The sequence below is a fragment of the Pagrus major genome, chromosome 10 (genome assembly GCF_040436345.1).
Source record: "Pagrus major chromosome 10, Pma_NU_1.0".
In the NCBI taxonomy this organism is placed as follows: Eukaryota; Metazoa; Chordata; class Actinopteri; order Spariformes; family Sparidae; genus Pagrus; species Pagrus major.
In genome coordinates, this window is record NC_133224.1 from 1,918,283 (window position 1) to 1,934,747 (window position 16,465).

The following is a 16,465-nucleotide window of genomic DNA, read 5'->3' on the forward strand; positions in this document are numbered from 1 at the left end:
TTATAGATTAATATTACGATGAAAGGTCATTGTTGTCAAACTTATTGTGGAAAAATGATGAAAAAACTATAAATGCTTTTAAATAACTGACTTTACCACAAATAGTCATTTTAGTGCACAGACCGACATTTGAATAAAATGATCTCACCTGTTGCAGTTCGGCCACAGTGGAGGGCGCCACACTCCCACTGTAGATAAACTGGTATTGAGTGGTGAAAATGAAAGTGAAACTAACCCTCTTGTTTACTGACTGATACTGCTTGTTTGACTTTGGGAGGTCAGTTAGATAACGTGCTGACACAAATCATGTCTGGGTTGTATTGAGAGTAAGATGCAATGGCATGGGTTTATCATTAACTTGTCCCTGTATTGCTGTGCAGAGTTTATTAGAGTGATCACAGGTGCCGGTGTTCTTTTACAATATGGTTGTTATCCAGAGGTCAATGCATATGTTAATTATTTATTGAAAACAAATTATATTTTTAGCCATGCTAACAGCGTAGGTGCGGGAATGGCGTTCATGGTACCCATAGGATGAATCCTAATGACTGTGGTCCCCTGACTTTAATCTGGAGCCACCAGCCGGTCAAAGTTTCACTTATCCTGTGTAAAATCTTTATATTTAGTTGAAAGATCAAACACTTGTACACTCATTCATGGTCCCCAGAGAATAATCAACATTGTGGTGTCACAACATACAATAGAAAATTGAACCTAAAGAAACATAATGTTGCAACATAAACAAACATGGTGTGGTGGATCGAACAATGCCAATGTTTATTCTGGTGATCGAGTAAAGTTTGGTATGCCAAACATTTTGTTTTCCTCAGGTCAGTGTCAGGGGAATGGTCAATCGTCTGAGATAATATGGGCATTGCTCGGTGAGAACATCACTTTGCCATGCCATGTGAGCCCTGCCACAGATGCAGTTAACACGATGCTGGAGTGGGCGAGACCTGACCTGGACCCCAGATTTGTCCATGTGAGGCGTGATGGTGAAGACCGTCTTTTTGATCAACACTCATCCTTCAAGGGCAGAACATCAGTGTCCATCGATGGACTGAGACGGGGAGACATATCACTGAAACTCTCCAAAGTGAAGTTTTCTGATGGGGGAACCTACAGATGCTACACTCCAGGATTTGGAACAGAAACTAGTATTGAGCTTGTTGTTGGTAAGCAGCAAACATGTTGAGCATGCTTTTTAAAATTATTTTTTATCACTTGCACAGTTTTGTTCTGTGTGCTCATAATTAACTTGTGCTAATCACAGTCTGGGTTTTCTCTTTCTTATTATCAGACGTTTTCATTAAGATAACCAATGTCAGTCGTGGAGTTCTACGGTGTGAGTCTAAAGGCTGGTATCCAGAACCTGAGGTGTTCTGGCTGGACGCTGAGGGAAACCTCCTCTCTGCTGGACCTACAGAGACAGTCAGAGGTCCTGATGACCTCTATACTGTCAGCAGCAGAGTGACTGTGGAGAAGAGACACGGCAACAGCTTCACCTGTAGAGTCCAACAGAACAACACCAACCAGACCAGAGAGACACTCATACATGTTCCAGGTATAGTTGAGTTATTTAAGGTTGATGTGATAACTGTTCAGTGTCACACAGCTGTGGTCTAGTTAAAATAAATATGTTGTTCTGTGTTTCAGATGATTTCTTCAAAGACCCGCCGGGTTCTGGTTCGTCTGCTGCTGCCATCATTTCTGCACTTGCTGGCGTCACGTTAGTTCTTGCAGTTTGCTTTGTTGTATGGAAACGAAAACAAAAGAGAAACAGTAAGTCAGTGATGTGATGTTACAGCATCATATCTCAACATCAATATAACAACAAAAAAATTGGACAATGAACAAGACAAATGAACAAAAAATTTTTTTCTAGAAATAAGACAATCAAGCACAGTCTCACTCCTGATGTGTCAAATACAGCAGCCTGATCAATAGCCTGAGGCTAGTTTGACGCTGTGGTTACCACTCTCACAAGTATAAAGAGCAAGAAAATCCAAGTCAGGATGTGGTTGGGATGGTTAGAGTATGAAGAAGACTTTCCCTTTGGCAACTAGACTTCACATCCTGTTTGTGATAGTCAAGAGTGATTTGTTTTTAATTTAAGTAACTTAAGCAAGTTAACATATGTAAATGCCATAAGTGAAGTCACGTACATGAATTGTATTAGTCATTTTAACCAAAATAATTATCTTTTCTTCTCCTGTTAGTAAGATAGTTATACTGAAGCATTGGGTTTCCCAACTCATTAAACGGTTTGGGATTGAAGGTCAGATCGCCCGCCATCCAAAAGCATCGGTATTTGACTAGTTGGGAATGAGACTCAAAAATCTATTTTACTAACACGAGCTTTAACCTAGGTAAGTCGTTTTTTTGGTACGGAGGGCAATTCCAGAGGAAGAATATAAAAAATATTGATGGTACTCTGTCTGTATTCTGACCCAAAGTGACGGTATTTGCAACCTAGGAAAGAGATTCAACAATCTGCTCTTCCTCCAGAATCGTCTTCCTTACCTTTAAGCGAGTTGGATAATAGAGCAACCTTGTTTAATGCTTCTTCTTTTATGTTGTGTTTTTATACATACTTTTAAAATTCTATGTAATTGATTTATTTTGTATTTATTTATTTATTTATTCCTATATTACTTCTCTATATGAGGCCATTAAGATTTGGATTATATTATCCAACAGAGGGAGACGAGACCAAAATGTACTGTGGTGATCAGGTTGTACTGCCACTTGTTGGTCGGTGCAATACTGTGATGCCTCTGGTAGGACAGGTATTGTGTCACCCTCATGCACAGATACATACAGGTCTTTCCTCAGACGTGTCCACAAGATAAGTTAAACAGGGACCATCTCATACAAAAACATAGTGCTACATTTTGTTTTATACACCCTTTAGAAATGTAAATGTTGTATTTTTATGTATCAATAAAAATCATAGCTATTTTGAATTAGATCATTTTTACTTTTTCATAACTGATGACTGTTTCTGCACACAGACTCAACAGGAGAGAGTGATGCTTCAGAAAAGGAGCCCCTGACGAAAGCAGCAGGAGAACCATTGAAGAATCAGAGCAAGGTGGAAGAGGGAATTAACAGTAAATCTGAACAAACAGGACCTTCAGGTCAGATGGAAGAGGAAAAACAGTCTGAGCAGCTCAAGATGGAAGCAGAAGCTAAAAATATTCTCATCCAGACACAATCTGAACATGTAGGAACAGGGTCTCAATGTGTGATGGAGAATGAAAGGCATCAACATGAATTCCAGACAACGGAAGATTTGGACAACAGAGAGAAAGAGACTAAATCACTAAGTGAAGGTAGTCCAGATCAAGCAGAGACAGAAACACTCATAGAGAAACCAGAGAAGAGCGAGGACATGGGAGACCGAGAGGAGGGGACAAAGTCTGAAACAGAAGGTCAGGGTCTGATGAAGGGAGGAGGACAACCACTGGTCGGGGCAGGTGAAGAAGCAAAGACTGATCCTCACAAGGAAGAAAATAAAGAGCGAACACAAACTCAATCAGCAGGTCAGAGTCCAGCTGATGGAGGAAGACAAGGCAATCATCCCCCAGCAGGAGAAGGGACAAATCCTGATTTGAAGGACAAGATGGAAGAGACTAAATCAGTAAGTGACGGTAGTTCAGATCAAGCAGAGAGAGACACCCTCATAAAGAAACCAGAGAAGAGCGAGGACACGGGAGACCGAGAGGAGGGGACAAAGTCTGAAACAGAAGGTCAGGGTCTTATGAAGGGAGGAGGACAACAACTAGTCGGGGCAGGTGGCGAAGCAAAGACTGATCCTCATGAGGAAGAAAATAAAGAGCAAACACAAACACAATCGGCAGGTCAGAGTCCAGCTGATGGAGGAAGACAAGGCAATCATCCCCCAGCAGGAGAAGGGACAAATCCTGATTTGAAGGACAAGACAGAAGAGACTAAATCAGTTAGTGACGGTAGTTCAGATCAAGCAAAGAGAGACACCCTCATAAAGAAACCAGAGAAGAGCGAGGACACGGGAGACCGAGAGGAGGGGACAAAGTCTGAAACAGAAGGTCAGGGTCTGATGGAGGGAGGAGGACAACAACTAGTCGGGGCAGGTGGCGAAGCAAAGACTGATCCTCATGAGGAAGAAAATAAAGAGCAAACACAAACACAATCGGCAGGTCAGAGTCCAGCTGATGGAGGAAGACAAGGCAATCATCCCCCAGCAGGAGAAGGGACAAATCCTGATTTGAATGACAAGACAGAAGAGACTAAATCAGTTAGTGACGGTAGTTCAGATCAAGCAAAGAGAGACACCCTCATAAAGAAACCAGAGAAGAGCGAGGACACGGGAGACCGAGAGGAGGGGACAAAGTCTGAAACAGAAGGTCAGGGTCTGATGGAGGGAGGAGGACAACAACTAGTCGGGGCAGGTGGCGAAGCAAAGACTGATCCTCATGAGGAAGAAAATAAAGAGCAAACACAAACACAATCGGCAGGTCAGAGTCCAGCTGATGGAGGAAGACAAGGCAATCATCCCCCAGCAGGAGAAGGGACAAATCCTGATTTGAAGGACAAGACAGAAGAGACTAAATCAGTTAGTGACGGTAGTTCAGATCAAGCAAAGAGAGACACCCTCATAAAGAAACCAGAGAAGAGCAAGGACACGGGAGACCGAGAGGAGGGGACAAAGTCTGAAACAGAAGGTCAGGGTCTGATGGAGGGAGGAGGACAACAACTAGTCGGGGCAGGTGGCGAAGCAAAGACTGATCCTCATGAGGAAGAAAATAAAGAGCAAACACAAACACAATCGGCAGGTCAGAGTCCAGCTGATGGAGGAAGACAAGGCAATCATCCCCCAGCAGGAGAAGGGACAAATCCTGATTTGAAGGACAAGACAGAAGAGACTAAATCAGTTAGTGACGGTAGTTCAGATCAAGCAAAGAGAGACACCCTCATAAAGAAACCAGAGAAGAGCAAGGACACGGGAGACCGAGAGGAGGGGACAAAGTCTGAAACAGAAGGTCAGGGTCTGATGGAGGGAGGAGGACAACAACTAGTCGGGGCAGGTGGCGAAGCAAAGACTGATCCTCATGAGGATGAAAATAAAGAGCAAACACAAACACAATCCGCAGGTCAGAGTCCAGCTGATGGAGGAAGACAAGGCAATCATCCCCCAGCAAGAGAAGGCACAAATCCTAGTTTGGAGGAAAAGAGAGAAGAGACTAAAGCTGAAGATGGAGATGAAGGAGTAAAGACAACATCTACTAAAGAAAACTAAACACCTCGGTCTCCAGTGGATGGACAAACAGGTCAGCTCAAAGACACAGATGGACAGAATACTTTGGACCAAAACGATAAACACAAGGAAGCAGAAATATCTACAGATAATGTAACAGCAGGTCAGGGACAGACGGCAGGACAAATACAACATGATGAGGACGAGGCAGACCAAGGGATAAAATCTGAAGGAAACACCGACTCTGAGTAATGGAAGAGAAACTTCACCTTCAGCAAATCAAGAAACAAACAGAGGGCAGCAAACTGGTTAAGAGCCAGAGAAGAGTCCTAAGAGCAGCGATGGAAACAAGAATAAGACATCAGGAGATGATTCAACGACACCAGACCAAACCCCAGCAGAAGATGGAGACAAGGCAGACAAAGAGAAAAAATCTGATGAAGACACTAACTCTGTGAGTAATGAAACAGGATCTCTATCTTCAGCAGATATGGAAACAACCATTCAACAACCAGGTTCTCAGACTGGTTTCGATGGAACAGTACGAAAGCAGGTGGATGAGGATAAAAGGTCAGATGATGGAACATCAGTTTAGAGTTAAAAGCAATTTACAGCAGAAAAGGAGGGACACGTCACTGATAAACCTGGGAAAAGAGATGAAAAACCTGGAAAGAAAAAAAACAGGAAAGAAAGAACGAAGGAGCTTCAGCGCTGCTTAAGATGCTGCTGTAGGAGAGGAAGCATCAGTCAGGGTAGAAGGACAGAGACAGCTATAAACAGGGTATAGGAGCGGAGAATATCTAATGAAAACACAGTCAGGTGGTGTTCTTCAATACTTTGTGAAATACATTGCTAAAAAGTTGATAAAAATCATTTATTCCACTTTCTTGTCGTGAAAATATCCATAATTATTCAAGATATTTGGGGAAATTTGTTTTTTTTTTGCAAAACTGTACTTTTATGGTCATTCACAGATACAGATTTTTTATGTTATTTTACATTAAATATGTAAAATCATAGTCAACTTTTGTGATATTATTGATATTTCGTTATATTCAAAAAATCTGTCAAATCAGGTAGAAACATTGTAGATTTTTTTTTCATGCAGAGAAAGAGAGAAATAACAAATGTCTATTCCAGGGTGTATAAAAAGTCACATTTAAAATTAATTATAATGATTGACAAAAAGTCACCAATCTGTCATGTGCTTTAGTCATGATGACCAGTCATTCATTCATTATCATTATAGACTCAATAATAGAATAATTATCATGGAATTGATCTTTTCTGTCTGGTTCAAGTTGTTGTTGAAACAAAGTTTTCAGTTTTCCAGCTTTAACAAACTCAAAAATCAACCAGGAGCTGGAACTTTAATTATCAATGAAACATTATTATTGAACATAAGAGACTAGAATTTGTGCAAAATGTTATTTTTCATACTTTCTAGATATTGTGATGTTTCTTGGTCTGGGTACACTGTGAAAGCTCAAAAGGCTCTGGCTAAAAAAAATGTAATCTGTTTATGTGTTGTTGTTTTTTTAAGCTTTTACCATCATATTAAAATTTCTGAATTACCAGCTTTTAATGTTTTATTAGTATGATGATTTCTCCATCTTAATCCTTCAGTAATCACTTGTACATTAATGAAATAAACCTTAAGATCTGTCTGTCTTGCACTCTTTCTTCATATATTAAAAGCATTAAGTTTGCATTTTCTGCAAACTTATTAATGTTTATACTAATTAACTATAAAGATTTGAGGACTCTGTAGCTGATAATGATGAGTGACGTGAGAAATATAGAGTTTTTAAACATGTAATGATTAGCTGATGGTGATCTGTGAACCAGCATACCGACTTGACACTGACAATAGATTGCTGACCAGCAACAATCAAATGTACTTTAATTAAAAAGGGAACAAAAATGTTCATATATGGACCCTTGTTACTTTATGATTATGCAACAATTATTAACAGCTGCTGTGGCCTCTCAAGCAAATAAAACATCATCCTGCAGAAATAAATGACTACAGAGTTTGTGATTGGAATTGTTCCTTAATAACAAACCAGAAGGAGCAGAAGTCTGAAAAAAGTTTTAATTATCATATTCAGACCACATATCCATTAATATTTACATCAATAACAAATGTAAACCAGTTATCTTGCAAAACACATTTGTTATTCATGAACATTCAACGTATGTCACACACAGTGGTTGTTACCACCAGGGCCTGTAGGGAGACCCCCAGCTGCCAAGAACCTGCGGGAACAAAGTATTTAAAGGTTTATTTAAAATGTAACACTGGAACAGAAATGCTGGCAGTCTGGATGGAAGTGGAGAGAGGAGAGCCCACAGGGGCCGGACTTTAAACTGCAGCTTGAGTCACAAACAGTGTGCAGGTCAATTCAACCACATGTAGATCATTAACTAAGATTAACTACACATAAAAATCTCAGTACTGAGTACAACAGTTCTACCATGAAGTCGACTTTTACGCTGACAATGATTCAGTCTTTTGGTGACACTGTCACTGTTAATCAAAATAAATATTTCAGCATTGCGATCATAATAATTGTTGCCGTTGTCCTGGATTGCTTTATAATCGAAGGTGTCCCTGTTTTGTTGTACTTTCCATTTATTTATTTATGCAGGGGGCATGATATCAACTGTGACCTCAGTGATAAACATGGAACTGAATTTACACATCTACAAAAATGTCAAAATGTAACATCAGCAGTTCAGATAAATGCAAGAATGTTGTATTGGGTTACAATAGATTGTAAACATAAAGTGGGCACATGTCAGAGGAAACGTTTGATCAGGTTTTTTACCCTGTCAGCTTTGTCTGAATCCTTAATATTGTTTTTTTATGTGTTGCACTATGTGAGCTTTTCTCTTTAATATAAATATATTCATGTTTCTATTGTCATGGTTTCACATCAGTAGTAGTAGTTCTTATGTTTTTTTAAAAAAAGACTAAGTTTTGTAAAAACCTTTAGTTTGACTCTGTTATCTAATATGTAAAGATGTATATGTTTCCCTTGCCTGGTTGACTTCATTTATTCAGTCCAACCTGCATTTTACATCTTAGTGTTGTATTTGTGTTTGTCATGTACTATGACTCCATCAATATGAGGTCAGGAACAATTTATAACAAACAAGTAATGCAAAAATAATACAAATGCGATCGATACAAACAGAAAAATTCAAAACAACTCTTCAGGCACATCAGCAGTATTTATTTTGAGTTTGTGTCATTTGTGTCTTCATCATCATAAGTTATCCAGTGTGTTACGTTTCCCCAGAAAGCAAAACCTGAAGGAAGGCGGTCGCAGGCTGGGAAACTAACAAAACAACTTACCAATCACAAAAAGCGTTAAAGCAAAATTTCTGACAAACAAAAGGATTAGACCCCAAACCAAAGGTAAAGTGAGAGTCACTGGACAGGGGGCAAAACAAAATGTATGGAAACTGGCCAAAAGAAGAATCTCAAACACACTGAACTCAGATTTTCACTCAAACAGAAAACACAGAGAGCCGACTGACGGTGTTGACTCCCTGGAGACACACAACCAACCGAGCAGGGGAACTGCAACCCCCTTATATAGCCTCCCACCTGAATGATTGCAGTCAGCTGAGGCAGAACATCACAGGTGCACCAAATAGCTCCTGATGACCTGCGACCGAGATCTTGTGAAATCTCACCCCTGAGCTACACAGCTGTAAAAGGGAACCCAATAAATACATGAACTATTAGTTTTCATCTGGTGAAATTAGGATCTCACAAAATGTCCATGTGCAACAGTATGTACACTAGTGTCTGTCTTTTTTGTTCCCTGAGCTCGCTGTGACTCAGCCTGAGGTTTCTTTTCACTCTCACAACTCTGAGCACTGAATATCTCAATGTTTTTTGAAACTGTTGCATCATTTTTTAACATTTTTGTGTCTTGTGTTAACTCCTTGTCTTCACCTCTAGGTTTTGTGTCCTGTGGAGGATTCTGAAATTCTTCTATTCTTTTCTGCACTAAACTTTCTTTACCATCTGATGACAGCTTTTTAACATCCTGTTTCTCTGAAGCTTCTCCCTGCATACTAATTTCTCTCTGGTTTCCTACATATGTTGTATCTGTCCCTTCTCTGTATTTCTGTCCATTTTCTCTCTTTAAAAGGTCTTTACAAGGTATTTCCTCTGAGTTTTTAACTGGTTTTAAAGTTAAAGTCTTATTTTCTCTTCCTTTGTCTTGATTCAGTGTTGCTTCTTCTTTCTTATTTCTTCCACCTCTCATAAGATCCTGATGTTCAGGGTCATCACTTGTAGATTTTTTCTTCTTCTTTTCTTCATCCTGTTTATTGTCTTCAGGAGAACAGGAAACACATTGTTTTACTTATTAATGTATTTATTTTATTGGAATGTATACAGTATGTCATTCTTTATTTGTATCTCATCTCTGCTTTATCTCTGTCATCTACTATTTCAATGTATTTTTATGATGTTGCATGAGTGAACAGAGGGGAAATAGAGTCAAGAAGTAGGGCATAAGATGCAAAAGTGCAAGGAAGAAAGACAAGAAGGGAGACAGACTTACTAGTTTTCTTCTGTCTCCATTTCCACAGAATAACGACTGCAGCTGAAATAAACACGATGCAAACAGCCAAACCAATAATGATGGGAGCAACAAAACTGGACTGGACCTCAAAGAAATCATCTGAAATTAAAAATGCAGACAACGTGATATTGATAGAAAAGTAGACCTCAGCTGTTTGAAACTAAAACAATGAACACATCATTAAAAAAATGATGATTTCCTACCTGAAACATGTATGAGTGTCTCTCTGGTCTGGTTGATGTGGTTCTGTTGGACTCTACAGGTGAAGCTGTTGCTGTGTCTCTTCTCCACAGTCACTCTGCTGCTGACAGTATAGAGGTCATCAGGACCTCTGACTGTCTCTGTAGGTCCAGCAGGGAGGAGGTTTCCCTCAGCGTCCAGCCAGAACACCTCAGGTTCTGGATACCAGCCTGTGGACTCACACTGTAGAACTCCTCTGGTGTTGTTATCCATCTCAATGACAGGTGAGGAGACAGAACCTGATGATGGAAAAGACGAGAAATGATTTTGGATAAAGGTTTAGTGACAAGTCAAATAAAAACACTATCTGATGTGTTACTTTTGGTCCATTTGCATGTTTATGTAAGTAAATAACAGTGATATGAGTTTGTGTCAGAATACTGAAGGAGGAGTCTAAATTAAAACTACACACATACATACTACATACTGGACCGTCAATATATAAAAAATGTGAGGCAGATGAATAATAAATCAGTATCCTTGATGGATCTGTGTTCAAACATGCAGTACAAGTTGCAATGGGCACTTACCAACTACAAGCTTAACTAAAGATGATCGACTCAGTCCAGGAATGAAACATTTGTATGTTCCCTTGTCAGATATTCTCACTTTGGATATGTTCAGTGAAATGTTTCCATGCTTCAGTTCCTCAGTGAACAGGAACGTTCTTCCCTTGTAGAACTGATGCTTTTTATTCTCCAGTTCAACACCGTCACGCCACACATGGACAAATCTGGGGTTCAGGTCAGGTCTCGTCCACTCTACGGTCAATTCAGAGGCATCCATGGCAGGTTCAAGGTGACATGGGAGAATTATGTCTTCACCAACTAATGCCACTATTGGATGATCTGGACTAGTCACCTTCGACTCACCTTAAAGAGAACATAATTCATTACAACAGATTGCTTTCAACACATCCTCATACCTAAACGACAGAAAAGCCAGTGAAGCCCAAATTACATATCACCACTTGAGAGTACCATATCAGTCAACTGTGCAAGCAGCCTATTACGCCTTGTATTTACCTTTATGTAGCCTGTAGTGCCTGTAGTAATTGTTACCCTTTAAAACACGACTCAAATTACCAGACTTCCTCCTTTGTGTGCCCTTCATTATTACCACAACCACTCGAAGTCGCTGCTTAACAATAACAGAAATAAGGGTCTAGTAGCTTTTCTTCTATATTTGATCTCAAGCTGTAATGAATATCTTTTATCTTTAAACACACTAGGATGTTGCTGATGTGTTTGTGTGCAGCTTACCTCCACAGGAGTGAGTTAAGAGCAGGAGGACGAAAGTGTGATGGAAAACCCGAGCAGTGAAGGGACGAAGCTTCAGGTGACGCATTGTGGAGAGCAGCATACTGAAACAAACCAAGTGTACAATATCATTAACCATATGTGAGGGTCATGCTTTTTAGAACAGTATTCATACAACATAATGAAAACCACCAACATTTTCAAGGAGGTGTTTGTGGCAACAAAAATATTTATTTCAAGCCAAAATATAGATCTTTTCCTAACCCTAACTAAGTGGTCTTTGGGCCTAAACCTAACCAGATCATAAGCACAGCACTGTTACAACATAAAATTGAAAACTGACCACCCAACTTCCAGAATATATGTTGGCAATGTTCACTTCTTTACATTATGTTTCAACTTTCCTTGGGTTCAATCTTTTCATTTTATGTTGTGACAACACTGTGCTTATGCTCTGCTTAGCTTTAGGCACCAAATCAACTTGGTTAGGGTAAGGAAAAATTCACATGTTGGCTTAAAATACCTGTTTTGGTTGCCATAAGCACATCTGAAAATGTCCTGCCTTTCTGTCAAAAACATCAGTTTTTGTTTCCACAAACACAGTGTCACACTTATAAATGATGAAACACTGTGGTCCCATGTCAAAAATCAGCATTTTTATGCATATTATGATAAATACGCATTTATCATTTGTAAATATTATAAATTTGCACTCATTTATAAATGTTGAAACACAGTCTTGAACTGTGGTCACTGGCTTGGCAGCCTTGTCGCTTGTAACTCCGTCACCACCCCCCCTCCATCTCTAGACATGAGTTAGGTCTTAAATATGTATTGTACATATGATATGACATGTTAATATGGTAAGTATGACACACACAAATGTGACCATATCAGTAGTTTGCAGAAACGTACATTGCCAACATTTATTCTGGCGGTTGGGCCCTTTGAGTTTCAAACTTAGAGGAGCAGTGAAAGGGTTCCATTTCTTCGTCTTACAGTTTTATGATCAACACTATGACAGGTACGATTCTGTGAGATTGTTTTTTTTTTTTTGTGGTATTTATAAATGAAATTCTTGATAAAGAATGTACCGATAATGAGTGTACTGTACCTTTTAGATGTTTATCAGTTGTCCAAGCTAAATCATCCAACATGCGACATGATTAACCACTCTCCCTCTTGGTCTTTCCTTTAGTTTCATGCTGATGTACACTGATAAACAAAAAACAACAATTGTGGGACAGACATTATTCAAAATCATACACACTGGTTACACCAACCATTTCTAAACTTTGGTACACAGGACTTTGTTACCATGTAAAAATAATAAATAGGTTATATAGCCAAACACATGCGCTGATATCACCACGTCGATGTTCATCATAATTAATGTTGCTCCAGGACCATCATTGAAACTGTTTTTGTAATGTCATAGCTTGTCAACTTACATAATAAGTGAATGTTGTGAAAAATTAAAGGCCTCCTGAGTGACTGTAAATAATCCATACATGCATGATGGTGTAGTCCAGGTTTAGTTTTGGATGGTGTTTCATAGGTTGAGATAATGGGCATGAGACAATATGAATGATGATGTGGAACAACACAACAATATCAGATACACCAATCCTGAACACAGCTGCTGTTCTGTTTCACACTAAACATCTCCTGAATGTCAAACAGGTCAACATAGCTGATGTGGGTGGTAAAGAAAACATTATCTGAAAGAAAGAAAGAAAGAAAGAAAGAAAGAAAGAAAGAAAGAAAGAAAGAAAGAAAGAAAAAATTTACAGTCAGGTGCCTCATAAAAAATGTACATTAACCTGGTCGTTAAGGAGTTTTATATTCTCTGTGTTGATTAACATTGAATGCTTCTTGTTAAGACTTAAAAAAGTTTCTCCTGTAGCTGGCTGTAAAATGATACATAGCCAAATACACTTGAACCTTTATTCTAAATTGTACATTCATTGTTGAGGCCTTGAAGGAACAGCTTTTCTTTAAGAAGGTCTATAAATCAACAGCACTGCTCTTTGTATTTCTATAGGCTGTAGTATCTCTACAGCATTAATGCCCACATAATTTCAAAATGTAAAACCTCTTTACTGTACTATTGTGAAGCACAAACAAAAAGACACAGAAAAAAGAATTTTATTCTTCCACTGTTACCTGTTTTTATACACTAAATATTTCTTTCTGGTTGTATACTTTTCATATATGACATGCTAACACTTGTTTAGCACATTAGCATTTGTATTCTCCTTAGTGTGAAATCTTCCTACGGTTCCGGTAACAGACTTTTGTAACCCAATCTCTACCCTTCAGATGCCTCACAGCTTACTTCATCAGAATTTTAAAGATAAAATCCTGTCTGAGATACAATAAAATTACAATCATGCTGTAAAAGACGACAGAAAAACAAAGAAACTGGTCGGAGAAAAAACGTATCGCAAATGATACATGTATTCTTACCCTAACTTTAAATCTTATTTGAAATTGAATTCAGAAAAGCGTGCATACCTGTTCCATGGTGCAGGCAGGCACCGCGCCAGAGGACATAATGTTATCTAGTTCATTAGAATGGACTTTAACCCCTCTGTGCAAGCTGCTGACTCCAAACAGCCGAGTTAATGTGCTCCACTTTTCAACCTATTCAGCAATGCTGTATGTTTTGCATTATAAATTAATATAAGATATTGAACAGGTGCAAACAATATAAATTTATACATCAAGTTGTGTAGCCTGAACATTATCTTTAGATATAAGTTCATGATGATGGTGTGCAGTTTTACTAGGGGGGGAGCAGACTATTATTCATAGTGTTATCTGTGTGTTTTTGCGTGTGTGTGTGTGAGCAAGTGAAACACACAAGGACTGCCTGTCACAATAATCAAAAGATGTTATTATGATCATTATTTTGTATAGAATATTTTATTATTTTAGAGTGAAACCACTTCTATCATAAGCAAAACAGAAATATTGCCTACTTAGTAGCTAACCAGCTTAATGATTAATTGATAATGAAAGTAGTTGTTTGACAGATTTAATATTTAGTAGACCGAACATGTCATGCAGCTGTAGTGTAGGGGTTCAATATAACTTAAAAGGTGTTATTGGTCAAATCAAGAGGAAGTTACTTCCAGAGGCCAGCATCAGCAGTCTCACCTTCTGGACAGGGGAATTTAGAGGTTCCTAAAGATTCAACTTTGTAGTTAACACAAGTTAATGTTTCATATTTTATTTTATTTTTATTTTTATTGTTATTTATTAATTTATCCATTTATTTATTTTTTGCATTGACACATACTTGTATACCCTCTACTTTGAAACGTATCTCTCTGAACAGATAATGTTCATGTAATGGCAACTCTTTTTATTTTCTATGGATAGAAATTATATTAATTTTCTTTTCATAAATGCTCAATTTAAGCCTGTATTATATAGTATATTACACTTCAGACACATTAATGTAATGGTTTAAATAATTTATATCATGAAGAAGAAATGAACATAAACGTGAAAAATTGTTTTTGTGATTAAGCATTTGCTACTCACCATATTTTTGAGTACAGCTCTTCTGAACGTGTTCACCTGAGAGAATGACCACAAAAGTCACTGCACAGAAAAATAAAGATATCAGGCAACAATGCATTCATATACAAGAATACATATATCAGGGCAATGTTGCATGCGCATAAGTGTGGGTGCAACATTACATCCATATGTTATTGTAGAATGTCTCATTCGGGCAATCAGTGCCATATCAAGGGCAATAACTCTTGAGGGTTAGGGTTTGAAAGTTATTTTAGAAGCATTACTGTTATATTTGTAGAAAATCTATTCACATCTGAACAGCAATCAATGACTGAAATTCTCTAAGAACAAAAAAAATAACAACAGGAATTGCAGAGAAAGGGCAGCCAACATTCCCCAAACTATCATACTAGTTTGCCACCCAGTCTCCAGGAAATTATATTAGCACTTAACGTTTTTGCAACCTCAGATATGTCCAAGGTTGACATTTGTACCAAACATGGTGTATCATATTCACATTGTATGCTTATTAGTGAACTTTAACATCAGGAGGTGGAGGGGAAGGGCCGAACAGGCGACCATAATTCAAGTGGGGACATTTCCAGCTGATTTTGGTCTAGTGTTTGCAAAAACGACTTGAAATGACTCCAATCAAACTGTGGTCATCTTTTTCTGACAAGAAGGCAGACCATCTTCAGCTGTATTTGTTGTGAATAAAACTGGCTGTTTTCCACGGGAACGCGGACTGTCTCCAGCCTTTTTTGTGGTGACCAACACCGGGTGTTTTTCAGGAAAAGCACATTAACTAGGTCAATATTCCAAGGCTGAGACTGGAACTAAAGATTTATTTTTATTTTTATTTTTTTTCACATGATGATGAACTCTTATCAGTCAATATCTGGTTTACAATCTAAATGCTCATGTGGGAACCAAACCAATCCTCCTTCTGGTGGTTTCCTGCTGTGACACACAAGCAACAGGGACGTACATGCTGAGTCCTGCTGTAGATACAATACACATTACACATTGGTGGTACTGCATTGGTGCAGTACTTGGTGCTTTCACTTGTTAAATGTTGAAATAAACAACATCTCACTGTTGCCTTAGCCTAAGGTTACAGTTCATCATCTCACAGAGATGACCAGGTTTAATCAGTGTCCAACTGTGCTGATAAGCTGTACATAAATGTGAAGAGAAGAAACAGCTAAATTATATCCAACGAAATAAGCACTTTTGCAAATAAGAAGTTCTACTCTGCCCCTGCAGTAAAATAATGTCTGTCATCTATCTTAATAGACATCTGCTTTTTCCAAGTTGCCACAACAAAGAAACGTTGTGAATGGTCCTCTGCAAGTGACATATTTGATTGCTGTGTATTACAACTGATTACATGGCAGCTGAGGTCAAAGTTTAGAGACACTCAGCTAAGCGATGAGTTCTTTTGCTTAACCAGAAACTCTGTGTATTAATGTTGTCTTAGTGGTGAGTTTGATACTGATTGCAACAGCAAGAAATGTATCCTGCTGCAGAGACATATTCACACTAAAAACAATATGTGGTGAAACATTGTAGAACTACTCTGAGCTGAA

The 16,465-nt window shown here is 38.5% G+C and overlaps 1 protein-coding gene across 2 annotated transcripts; it reads right to left on the reverse strand.

Annotated features, from left to right (window-relative positions):
- Nucleotides 1-8,457: 8,457 nt before the first annotated feature.
- Nucleotides 8,458-13,910, reverse strand: LOC141003191 (butyrophilin subfamily 3 member A2-like). 2 transcript variants are annotated; one of them, XM_073474476.1, is made up of 7 exons: nt 13,863-13,910; nt 12,460-12,560; nt 11,349-11,449; nt 10,617-10,958; nt 10,050-10,325; nt 9,826-9,945; nt 8,458-9,593 (listed from the first exon to the last, which is right to left on the reverse strand). In XM_073474476.1, exons 3-7 carry the CDS (start codon nt 11,446-11,448, stop codon nt 9,013-9,015), a joined length of 1,419 nt encoding a protein of 472 aa, XP_073330577.1. In that variant the 5' UTR covers nt 11,449; nt 12,460-12,560; nt 13,863-13,910; the 3' UTR covers nt 8,458-9,012. The 2 variants fall into 2 exon arrangements, with proteins under 2 accessions (XP_073330577.1, XP_073330576.1); XM_073474475.1 differs by lacking the exon at nt 13,863-13,910 and adding an exon at nt 12,797-13,783.
- Nucleotides 13,911-16,465: the final 2,555 nt, after the last annotated feature.

What these genes read in the sequence shown, in the direction of transcription:
- LOC141003191 (XM_073474476.1), bottom strand. Translation starts at nt 11,448, where the DNA reads ATGCTGCTCTCCACAATGCGTCACCTGAAGCTTCGTCCCTTCACTGCT. An exon ending in CTTAACTCACTCCTGTGGAG is followed by an intron (nt 10,959 to 11,348) that starts GTAAGCTGCACA and finishes GTTCTCTTTAAG; the next exon opens with GTGAGTCGAAGGTGACTAGT. An exon ending in GACACTCATACATGTTTCAG is followed by an intron (nt 9,946 to 10,049) that starts GTAGGAAATCAT and finishes TTTTAATTTCAG; the next exon opens with ATGATTTCTTTGAGGTCCAG.